The sequence below is a fragment of the Babylonia areolata genome, chromosome 25, assembly GCF_041734735.1.
Source record: "Babylonia areolata isolate BAREFJ2019XMU chromosome 25, ASM4173473v1, whole genome shotgun sequence".
Lineage (NCBI taxonomy): Eukaryota > Metazoa > Mollusca > Gastropoda > Neogastropoda > Buccinidae > Babylonia > Babylonia areolata.
In genome coordinates, this window is record NC_134900.1 from 16,794,817 (window position 1) to 16,807,563 (window position 12,747).

Below are 12,747 nucleotides of genomic sequence, written 5' to 3' on the forward strand. Positions count from 1 at the left end.
TCTGTTGACCTCTCCAGATCAGCCCTCCCCTCTCTGTTTCTATTGCTTTTTTTTAGTTTTCTTGTGTAATTGTAGTGTAAAAATTGCCATTTTCTAAATGTGATGTATGATTTATTATTTTTTTTTTTATAATGCATATATGTGAATTATAACGAAAGTTGGAGAACCATTATTAGTGAAACTGAAACATCAGAGCTGTGTTAAAAGTGTGATTCTGCTTCAGAGCAGTGTTAAAAAGTGTGACTGTGTTGCAGTCTCCAGTTTCATGCAGCAAGTACGGCAGAGCATGCCTCTTGAGGAGCAGCTGCAGACTTTGCTGGACAAAATGGACACTGCCAATAGTCAGCTCTCTGGAGGTGCGTGTAGACTTAGGTCTCACAGGTTTCTTTTTTCTTCTGTGTTTTCATTTTCTTTTGCAGTAATCAGTACAGAAGATGAAACAAACTGAATGGAATAAACAAGAAGAATTACATTTGGACAGGTAACGATTTTTATCCTCTGGATTTTATTACAAAATTGTAAAGAAATCAGCAAAAGAACTTATTTTACTCCATGTGAAATTAGCTTTCAGCCTTTTTCACTGTCACAGTAGAAACTCTTGTGCGCATTGTTCTTATCTGTCAGACTTTCCTTTATCTCTTTGTTCAGGGTCTGTGCAGGTATTGTCCATATCTGTCAGACTTTCCATCTCTTTGTTCAGGTCTTTGTGCAGGTGTTGTGTTTATCTGTCTGTCAATATTTTCTTTATCTCTTTGTTCAGGTCGCAGAGCCAGGTTCGCTAAGAACATTCGCAAACAGATCATGATGGTGCGGCGGAAACTGTCTATGCAGAAACGAAAAATTGAAGCTGCGGATGCCAAAACTCAGGATACAGGTAGAGTTTTTGTTCAAAAGCCAGATATTTCTTCATGTCACTTGAGCATTTGAATTGTCAGTTGTTACAACATTTGCTTCATTAGAGTCATTTATGGATATAGTGGTATTCAGAATGTAGTTATAGTGGATAGTTATTATCTGTGATACTTTTGGCCTTAGTTTGTAGCTTTTTCCCCATCTTCATTAAACAGAGCTATGGATAAAAAAAAAAAAAAATAAAATAAAAAATTTAAAAAAATCTGTAAGGTTGAGTTGAGATTTTGAGTGAAAAATTGGCTTAATTAAGTTTTAGGCTAAACTGATGTATTACAGAGTTCAGAATATCTGAAGAAACTCCAAATGGAGCTGTTGTCTCATGTCCACAACTGACTGTCAATGTCCAATGTTTGCAGACTCTGACCCCCTGACAGAAGCTCAATCAACAACAACCTCGAAGCTGCAGTCTCTTACCCCAGCCCCTGGAAGCCCTCCCCAGACCACTCCTCACAGACCTCCTGGCAGGGGAGGCTGGAGGGCCAGGGGGAGGGGCAGGGGGCGGGGAAGATGGGGCGGCTACAGACGTCGGAGCACTACCACTGTTGATGAACCATCAGCCAAACCTCCGCCAGGTAAGCGGTATTGTCATGTGTCCTGTGGATTAGAAAGAGAGAGTGTGTGTGTGTGTAAACGTTTGGGGAGATGGGGTTGTTAAGAGTGTGCACTAGTCTGTTATGGCTGATAAATGGCACATAAATTGAAATGGGTGACATCATACTTTTACGAATGGAGTGCCGATGAAAACTGAAGTAAATAAAGAAATGTGTTTATACTATTTTAGTTATCAGTGAAAAAGATAAGTGGTTGACACAGACTGTCATGTTCTCAGATGGCGAACAAGTCAACGTTGCGGACAAGCAGGAAGTGTCACCAGACCAGCCATCAGACCTTAAAACTGACACCACCCCTTCCCCTGTTGGTGTCAATCGGCGCACTGCTGTTCTCTTCAACAACAAGAAAGTGGCTCGTAACACACTCCCCTCCATCCCCTCTAAGTCACCTCCGTCTGCATCCAGTGACCCTCCTCACAGCCCTCAGGCCCCGCCGCGCAAAGTCGGCCGACCACCAAAGAACAAAACACAACAACAGTTACACATAGACACATCTGAACCCAAATCCCCGACCTCAGAGCCCAAGGCCACAGAAACCAAAAACTCCAGGGGCCCAGTAAGTCCTGTAGGTCCCTTTTCTGCATGTCGGAAACGTTCTGCTAGCCTTGGACACCCTTCAGAAGCAGACAGTCGGCCTTCTGCCCCCAAAAGAGCCATGTCTCTTGTGGAGTCCAACCATGTTCCAAAAGATGAGAAGCCCAGCAGTCCGGATCCTGCCCAAGAAGACAGCTTCAAGAATTACCGCAGTCGAAATATCCGCTCCTCTTCAGAGTCCGACACAACTTCAGATTTGAGCTCAGGGGATGAGTCGGAGACTTCCATAACTACCTCCAGCAACCAGAGTCCTACAGGTTGGTGCCTTTTTTGTTTCAGTTCTCCTTTTTTCCCTTCTTTTTCATTAACCTTTGCATCTTTTGATCCCTTTCAGTTGTAATTATTTGCAGAATCTACGTGTGTTGTAGAGCAGCAATCAGTCTCTCATGCTGAAAATATAGACATGGATGAATAACATTGATTTCAGAATGTTCATGTTGATTTGTAAGTGGCTCTTCAAATTGCTTGAATTCAGATATATCAGTCATAGCTTCCTCATATTCATTGTCAGGCATCTATTACAGTAACTAAATTTTTAAAGGCATAGTTGTACACCACAGGAAAAAATCTAATGATTTGACTTTTGCACAGTAACCATTTTGATTCCCAATGATAAGAGAAATGGGGAGGAAGTGGTTTGGAAAAAAAAGTGACCTTTTCTCTTGAAAAAATACTGTTTCTTCATCAGACATGAACAGTGATATTTTCAGCATAATTGGTTGATTGCTATTATTTGTTTTAGAGGATGTGGTGAAATGGTTTTTGTTCTTTCTCCCTTATACATTTCTGTATAATCTTCATTCTGGTGTGTGTGTGTTTTTTCATTATCATATGTATCCTACATTTTTTTAAGCATCTTGTTTGTATCTTAAATGTAACCCAATGGATTGTCATGGCTGGGTTTAATCTTTTCTTTTGTAACTCGGTATTGACTTGATTGATTATTGGGTATCCATTTGTGTTTTTATGTATGTATTCAGTGTGTTTGCATGGTTTGCTCTGGGATTTGTTACAGTTCTTTAGCTTCCATGTTATGTTTATCTGCTTTTTGAGATTTTTTCTTAAATGCATTTACACATGAATGCAAGCAAAGCACAATACTTTTTTTCTTGCCCCATTATCTGTCTCTGTCTACACTCTTTCCCTATTTAAGACTGTCTGAGGCACTCAGATGCATAGCATATGAGTAATTTTTTTATCAGTTCTGTCAAATCCCAGCTACAAGTTCTATATTTCAGTTGTTTTATCAGTTGATATCAGGAAGCTTTGTAAACTGCCCTCTGCTACTGTTTAGATTTACTCAAGACTTTAGTTATATTGTCATTGTTTTATTGGTTAATGTTGAAAATTGTGGTGACCCAGTTAACAGTTTTCTGCTCCACCAATGTTTACATAAAACTTTTATTAAAAGAGATACCTAACATTGTAACAGTGGGTGCATGTTACCAGTTAATGTTCTATTAAATCAAGATAAGTTTCTTCCTATTTCAAATTTGTTCAACACATTCTGCTTGGATTAAAACTGAAAAGTCTTTACATTGTCAGTGCTCAGTAGACCGAGTTATCACAGTCTCTTTTTTTTGTTTTTGTTTTTAGTCATAACGATAATGACATAACCATAGTGAAAATTACAATGGTAAGTCTGTTCTGTACAATTCCATGGGCTTAACCCACAGTAACCCTGTACTCACCACCATTTATTTCTGTGATATGTCCATTTTTGCACTAATGTACACAAGGCAGTTGTTCAGGAAAACAAAAACAGTTTTCCTCCCAGCAGTTGTTTCTGTTGTCTCTATGAGTTGTTGAGTAGCTCTGTGTTCAGCTTCAGTTTTTTAGACCACATGTTTCAATCCCAGAAGATGTATACATGCCAAACGCTTTTGTGTTTCATGTCAAGACTTTGGCGATTCACAATGCATAACAGACCTAATATTTTCGGTGTGCAGGCTCGGGCCTGAGTAAACACAGTCTGAGTGTTTCACTTTACATCCTTAGGGATTGTTTAGCTTAGAACAACCACAGTGTTGTACATCACAGGGCAGAAATTGTAGTCTGAAAAACCAGGCTTTGCTTTTCAGGCCATAGATGATAGTTTTCAGGCCATAAATGCAAATGATTTATATCACATAAGAGATTTAATGTTTTGTACCACAACCTCAAGAGATGACATTACAGTAGGTTTACTCAGTAACTTTGACATAATATCAAACATTCAAAGCAGAAAGTATGCATGAACAAAAGTATACAGGAGTAATGTTCCTCACAGCTGTGTTTTACACATCTTAACCCCTAGGCTGCCTATATGATGAGATAACTCGTCATGGCAAGCGTGTACACTTTGCTGCCACAATGACGAGATAACTTGTCATCGAAATATTCTGACTTTTCCCTGCTTTGCGTTCAGTTCGTTGACAAAAATGCTGGTAGCTTTAGCTTGGGGAAGCTTTCTGGATTCTATTCATAGCTAGAAACCACATCTACGTCATGAGGCAGTCCTTTATTTGAACGTTTTGGTTGGGTTACTGTCCCAGTGTTTGCCTGCCTCGCTCGCTCAACAAAATGTCAGACTGACGCCGTGCTCAAGACATGCGATCGTAGCGAACTAAATCAACCAAGATTGCTTTCTTTTGCTGATGCTCAGAAAGAATTGAAGCGTAAACTCGAAGAAGACAGTGATGAACATTTATAGGACGATTTGATAGAAAATAAAGGGAGCAATCAAGAGAGTGGCCAAGATACGACTATCAGTGAGTGATGCCGGCTGTGCAAACCTTAGCAGACAACACAAAGTGACTGAATTATTAGCAGGGCAGTGTGAGCGATTTTCTTGGCACTCGGCCAACGCCATCTGATGAGAACTGGATCAAGTGACCTGTGAGAGGGGTGAAGGGGAGGGGGGTGGAGACTGAGGGGGCGTGGCCTCTCATCCACATTATCACTTGGAGAAGTCACAATACATTGTATATCTATTTTAATTTTTTTTTTTATTGTGGTTGTTCTAGTATGATTTTGTGTATGCAGATATCCATTTGTCCAGAAAATATATTTTAGTGCAAATTACCTGACTAATGTAGTAATGAACAAGTTGAAAATGTGACAAAAAACAAAACACTGATTTCAAAACAACAGCATGTCACTAAAAATATATAAAATGGGAAAACATCATGTGTTTTGTGCTCTTTATTCATTTACCTTTCAGAAAATATATACTTTTATGGGTCTTTCTCCAATAACAAAGAGCACAGAATTTTTTGAAAATTTATATCCATTTTTTGTGAAAAAACCCTGGCAAATTGATTTCACTTAAATCTTATTTTCCTGGCAGCAAAAGGGTTAAGGTTGTTTACAGCACATGCTCATCAGTAATCACGATACAGGTGACAATACAGAAGCAAGGGTAATACTAACCAACAACACAAGATTTATTATTGCACATGCAGTGCCCGCTCTTGTCATCTTCACCTTCATTCAGTGTCGGGGAGGTTAAATACTTCAGGACGTTAATGTCAGTGACTCGGTGATACCTGTTACAGTGTTAATAATTCAGGTCACATCAAGATAATTGAATTGGTCCTTCAAAACAAACACAAGGCTTGGGGACACGTTGGGATGAGTCAGGAGGAGGGTTACTGAATTATCTCTACTTCAGGCATTCCACTTCGTGATAGCTACTGGCGAGTCTGATTTTATGTCATGTTTTATCAGCATTGATTGTGCAACATCAGAGAAAAGACGCAAACAGAAGAGAGGTATTTGAGCTCAAGACTTTTGATGCAAGGTCAAAGTTGAAATGATAAAATATGAAAATGATATTGATTGTCAACATTTTTTGTTGTTGTTGAAACCACTTGGTGATCAAAATTGACCCAGAATTGATAGGAAATCAGTCGATGTGGGTCACTTGAGTAGTTTATCCTTGCTGTTTGACCTTGACCTTCATTGAAGGTCATTCAGTTTTGATTTTTCAAAAAGTGTTGCAAATGACTATAATATTATGAGTCACAAACTTCACATCATTGATCAAGTATCACCAGTGTTTTAGTAAAATATACAAAGATTTGTTTTAGTAAAATATACAAAGATTAAGTGGCAGAATGAAACAGGGAAATAAAGCATTAAAAAAAAACAAAACAAAAAAAACAATGAAAGAAACCACAAAACAAAACAGACATAAAGGAAAAAAAAAAATTGCCTAACCTATTGTTGACTGATTCATTCATAGTTATTATAGTGCATTATTTTGATGCTTAATAAAAAAAATAAAAAATAAAAAAAAAATAAAAAAAAGACAGAAAGATAAGGACAGCGGTAACCTTTTTATTGCCTGTATTTTGGGGGATTTTTTTCAAGACTAATTTCAAACACTTTGTTCAGATTTGTGCAAAATGGGGAGTTGAATTACCAAAAGCAGTCTAAAGAACTTTCAAAGATTGGAGTTGGTTTTAATTCTGTGCTCAGTTAGCAAGACAGACTAAATAAGAAAAGTCACTCAAACCAAACATGCATGGTAGCTTTCATTAGTTTCAATTAGCATACTGAAAATTTTGAGTAGAAATAATTCCTCAGTTAAATTTCAGATTTCATAATCTGGGTCTGTTCTTCATCTGAAGAATAGATTGATTCCTTAAGTTATATATAGCTGAAAACGAGAGCTCAAGAACTGTAAGTGTTTATGGGTAGTTAGACATAAACACCAAGAGAACTGGACATGAAAGAGTAAAGAGTACTTCTGAAATGAATTGCAACCTACTTTTTCCAGTTTGTTCACCCCATCCCAATCAGTCCACTTCATTTGCACTCTGATGTGTCCTTGACGTCCAAAGATACAGACATCAAGAAGTTCTTTTCAACTGAATTGCACCAGCCTCCTACTTTGCTCTTTGTTCTCCTTACCTCGATCATTCCACCATGTTTGTGCTCTGATGTGCAATGTGTTCTTTCTCCCTTTCCCCCTTGCCTTCTTTTGGCTTGCTCCCTTGGCTGTGCATCCAACCCTGGTCTGTGTAGAGGCTTGCACAGTGGCTGTCCCTGAGGAAGGCAGCTATGTGATGTTAGATATGGCCCCTTGCTCCTCCCCAAGTCTGGGCTCTCCTGCTTCAGCTTCCACTCTCTCACCTGGAGGGTCTGCAGGTGAGCTTTGGAAGACCGGGTACTGCCCACAGTACAAGCTATCTTGCCTGGCTGTTAGTGTTACCATGTGTTACTTGCGTTGTTTCATCCTTACATATATACATATGGTTTTCAGTTTGTTTATTTACTGTTAAGTGTTATAGTACATTTATTTGTTTATTTATCTTATTTTATTTTTATTGAATGCTTGTTGTGCCAGTTATGCTTTTCTTTTTTTTTTTCTGTACCAGACACTCGGGTTTTCAGCACATGCATGCACACGTAAAATGCATGCACACACATGTATACACACTTTCTCTTCAGTGACATTCTCTTATTGTATACACGTACCAAGGTTGTGCTCACTATCAGATATTGACTAGTGTTGCTCTCTAATTTAAGAAGAAAAAAAATTAAGATAGATTTTGGACTTTTATTTCCTGTTTCCTTTGGAAATTCATATTTCAGATTTCATATATGTGTTGTTGTTTTTTGGTTGTTTTTTTTTTAATAGTGTATCATTTGACATTTCCTGATGGCACAGGTATTTCATCTTCTACTTTCAGTTTTTGCTAAAGCTGGTCTATACCAATGCTGTTATTTGGTTTATCTTCATTCTAATGATTATTTACTTCATTAATTAATCCTTTAGAAGCCAGAGTTGACAATTCTAAATATATTGTTATGTTTTATTTATACTCAGTCTGAATCAGTAATTGACAGAATTTTGGAGGAAAATAAGATTTTCTGTTATGAAATATATATGGAACTTTATTTAAGTATTCTCATAGAAACATTATTGATAATAAACTTAACTGTTTATTTCTCTCCCTCTGGCACTGTCTCTGGTTTGCTCATTCATATTCTCTCAGATGTAACACATCATTTCTAATTTCCCAGGTTGTGGAAATCTTTTTTTTTTCCTTGCCTTTTTTTAAGGTCTGTCCTTTGCTCTAGATTGAAATTTGAATACAAATGATTCAGTGTTTAAATGAAATAACATGCAAAAAGCAGGAACTCAAGTTATATGTCATCCTTTTTAGTTTTGTGAAGTTTAATTATTGATTTTACTGGTGTATTTGAAGTCTTTGCTGAAAGTATGACAATCTGTTTATGTTGGATACTGACATTTGAATTTTTTAAGTAGGGATACTGACATTTGAGTTTATTAAGTATATAAAAGAAATCTGTATTTTGCTTACAAAATCAAATAATAACTGAAAGGACATTCAAGTTTGATTAATGCTTCACTGGTTATCCAGTTTAGTTAGCATTGCATGGGCTATTTTTTTCTCTTTGTTTTTATCTGGTGGGTTATAACTTTTATAAGAACAAATTTGCAAATTGATTTCACTTTAACTCTTTCCCTGTGTCAGTATACTATATGTTTTTATATAATGTACAAGTGTATAAAGGAAACTAATACGTTATCCATTAGGTTACTTTGCATGTTTTAACATTATGTTAAAATAGCTGTGATGCATGATGAAATAATGTATTAATGTATATTTAGTAATATTGAGTATTAATGTGTTAAAGATATGTTTAACTCCCCCCCCCCCCTTTTTTTTTTTTAATGAATGTAATAATTTATCATCTAACTGAGTAATTCATGTAATTATAGATTTCAGGGCTAGTGTTTAAAAGAAAAGGGAAGTTAATTGTTGAAACTGCATGTATATTCATACATTGGTGTTTCTAAACGGTAGTATACCAAGCGTGCTGTACCTTGATAATAAGATGTATATTGTCATGGAGGACAACACATATTCGGTTTATCAGAATGAGAGACATGTGCTTCATAACTTCTGTAAAGTACAAGACAAAAAACAAACAAATAAAAAACCACACACACTAAAAACTCAAGGCAGTGGTTCAGTACAGTGCAAGTGTGTGGTCATGGCAGCAAAACCTTATACTTTTATCAAAATGGTTGACTCTTAGTGCATCTGGCAGGGAGAGGGTAACAGTAGAGGACCTTTAGATTTGGAAAAAAGAAAAAAATCAACACTTTGGGAGTTACTTCAACAGAACTATTGATGAACACTTGGGAAGGGATTTTAATTCTGCCTTGGACAAGGAGACCCTACATTATATAATGTAGTGAGTTGGGTTTTTTTTTGTTTTTGTTTTTGTTTTGTTTTTTTGATAATTTTTTTTATAAGGGGAGAGGAAGTTTATTTTGTTTAGGCCATAGCAAAACAGAAATGGTTTGTTACCCTCCTCTCCCCCCTCCCCACCCCCCCAAGCTGAAAAAGGTACAGATCATCTGGAAATTAGTAACAGCATAATAAAGGCAGTGCAGGTTATTTCACAATCTAATGAAACTTGAAGTAGAGTGAAACATCTGGAGTGTGTGATATATAAAAGGTGGTCAGTAGCTTGAAAGTGTGATGTGTGTGTTCCGTTGTAGGGCACACACGGCGTAGTCCTAGTGTGGACTACGATGAACTGATCACACTGGAGCCACTGGACCTTGTTTGGGCCAAGTGTCGGGGGTACCCCTGGTACCCAGCTCTGGTAAGTATAGATCTGTCTTGGCACAGTTCCGCTATCTCTCTTCTTGCTCCTCATCCCCCCCAGTCCCCTCCCTCCCCACCCCCACATCCCCTCATTGATCCATGCTATCCATTTCACACAGATACTCTGTCAGTTCCACTGCCGTCAAGATCATGTCTCACGCAGGCACATCAGTGGCTGAAATATACAAGCAAGAAGAGACAACATTATGAGAGTCTTGTGTTTTTGGAAATAAGCTTCTTTTTTTGTTGTTGCAGTTTCAGATAGCTTTCTAATGGTGGTGTTGTCAAAGTGTGAGCTCCTGCATGACTATGACATTTGTTTAGTGGAGCTGTTGTGATTTACCCCCTTCCTTTCTTTGGTCGTCTTTCTTTTTGCAGTCTCCATGCTCAGACCATACCTCCCAACTTTTTTTTTTTTTAAACATGTGCAGGCACAGCACGTTCACTGTCTCACAGATATTTACATGCTGCACATATACAATGATACAGATACACGTTCATACTTAGTTCGTGTCTTTTTCCTCCTTATGTTTCAGAGTGTGCCCTTAAGTGTTGTGTAATAGATTCTGTGCTGGTCTTAATTTTCTTTCATCTTGTCCTGCAAGTTCTATGTTATGTATCCAACTGGATTTTGTTTGAAAATGTGGATTTACAAAGTTAATAAAATTTTATTCTTCAGTGGCTACTTCAAAACAGTTACTAACTTTTTGTGCATGAATACTGTCTTGCAAAGTGAAATGGTATTGTTTTGATCACTTCATTTAGATTACAGTTGGTGATTTGATGTACACTTTTCTTGAATAAACACATATTATATATGCTTAATGTGATTACATTTTATGAGTGCATTTGTACTTTGTTTTCTTTGAATTCATTTTACATATATTGATTTGATCTGTTGCCAGATGTTTTACAATTAGTAGGTGATACTTTTCAGTTCTGTCAAAGACCGTTTGGTGAATTGTATAATTATTGAGTCTGCTTCACTGCCCGTTGTGAGAAATAAAGAACATTTGTTGTGTGTTAAATAAAATGTTAATAATTACCTCCCTATTTCATTCTATTTCAAACAAGTTTGGTTTTGCTGTAGCAGTGTAATGTATTTGTGATTTTGATAACTGTCAATAAAAACAATTCCACTTCTTCAAGACAAGATTGAATGTATGCGCCTTTTATTATTTTTTACATTGTATTTTATTTTTGGTGACAGTGAGAATCATTAAACAAATGATGACATCATCGACTGTTTCTGTAAGCATAAAGCAGGCTGAGCAACTGTTACCAGTTTCAGCTCCATCTGGACTGTTGAAAAGGGTAGTTTAGTTTGCCTGTTTTGAATGGTTCTTCTTCTATGTCTGCTTGATGATAATTTTGTGTCAATGAAACAAAATTCTGCTCTGGGTAGATAAGTTTTTATGTTACTAATTTTATAACCCCCCCCCCCCTTTTTTTTTTAATGTGTTTTTAAAGTTTAACCACAGTATGACTCCTTCCTTTTCTGGAACAGGAGAGTCGCAAAAGTCAGCTGAACAAGTTCACAGAGCGAGAGACAGAGAGAGAAAGAATATTTATTATGCAGTCTTTATTTGCCCTGTTCTTATTACATATTATTGAAGGAAAAAAGTTCTTAATTTGAAGAAAAAAACAAAGAAAAAAAAGTTGATTCAGACCAGCACAGCAGTTAGTTGTGAAGACAAAAAGATAGTCCAAGTGCTAAGACATTGATACCAGTTCTCGAAAGAGAAAATAACAGGTTGTAGATACCATCAAAACTAAGACATGGGTGACAGCCCTCTAAAGAGAATGCCATAGAGTGGAGACCTTTTGAAGAACAAGACATGGATGACAACCTGCAAAGCTGTCAAAAACTGAAAAGGAAAATGACAGGGAGAGGGAAAAACCAAGCAAAACAAATGAAGAACACTTGTCCTCCAGTACCTGTAGATAAGTTGTCATTGTTATTGTGTGTCTGTCATCTGTATGATATTGCTGTCTTTCATTCGTGCCTTTCTCATCTCTCTCTCTCTGTCGTGTCGTCATTCCATCCATCCCTCATCGCAACCATCCACTCTGTGAAGTTAGTAACAAACGTTCAGGTCAGAATGAAATGATAAAGCCAAAAGAGGTCTGAGCCCTGGTGATCATTATTGTGTACTATTTTGGTCTTGCCATTTCAGATCATCAATCCAAAAATGCCCAAGACTGGGTACTTGCACAACGGCGTTCCCATCCCTGTGCCTCCAGACGAGGTTCTAGATGTCCAGCGTTGCCCAGATGAATCTCTCTACTTGGTGCTTTTCTTCGACACAAAGCGCACATGGTGAGCCACCTTCGCAATCCTCTTGGTGTGTGTTGTGTCTCTGTGTTACTCCATTCTGACTCCAGCCTGCCATCTCCCTCCTTCTGTCACTGTCTCTGTCTCTCTGTATGTCTCTCTCTCTTTGTTCCTCTCTCCCCCACCACCCCCTCCCCCCAACACACACCACACATCCCCCTTTCCCCACTCACTCACAGACTCAGATCTTGTTTCCTTTTGTAGGATCTTATTGCTGTCATTGTTCTTTTTCTTGGTTATTTTCCTATTGTTATTACTTTTTTGATACTTAAAAAAAACCTCATCTTTTCCGTTATATTTGATATTATATTTTCTTGGCTTGGAATAGTTCTTTCTTTACATTCCAATTATAGTAGTGAAAGTCTTATGTATTGAACCTGATTTCTTGATAAGAGAATTTTGTATTGTTGACCTCTGGATTAGCAAAGTTTTATTTGGATTGTTCCTGGCTCCTTGATGGATTAACAAACATACACACACATGCACACATGTGCATGCACACAAATACACTAAGACACGTACACACACACACATGCACACACACACAAGCCACCTCACCACACCACAGTGAGAAAAAGAGGGTGTAAAAGGAAAGCTTGTCACTTCATTTTTTTGTTGGCAGATGTCAGTAGACAAGATTAGAGAGGATATATTGTGGGCT

General features: G+C 37.5%; 1 protein-coding gene across 3 annotated transcripts in view; it reads left to right on the top strand.

The window, feature by feature from the left end:
- LOC143299925 (peregrin-like) overlaps positions 1-12,747 on the top strand; it is a 36,833-nt gene that overhangs the window by 16,663 nt on the left and 7,423 nt on the right. For 2 of the 3 annotated variants that reach the window (XM_076613461.1, XM_076613462.1), the window contains 7 exons: positions 255-356; positions 761-874; positions 1,269-1,484; positions 1,742-2,374; positions 7,128-7,250; positions 9,643-9,749; positions 11,929-12,071. In XM_076613461.1, the coding sequence (XP_076469576.1) occupies positions 255-356; positions 761-874; positions 1,269-1,484; positions 1,742-2,374; positions 7,128-7,250; positions 9,643-9,749; positions 11,929-12,071 (1,438 nt within the window). The remainder of the gene's footprint in view (positions 1-254; positions 357-760; positions 875-1,268; positions 1,485-1,741; positions 2,375-7,127; positions 7,251-9,642; positions 9,750-11,928; positions 12,072-12,747) is intronic. The other variant, XM_076613463.1, reaches the window with a different exon arrangement.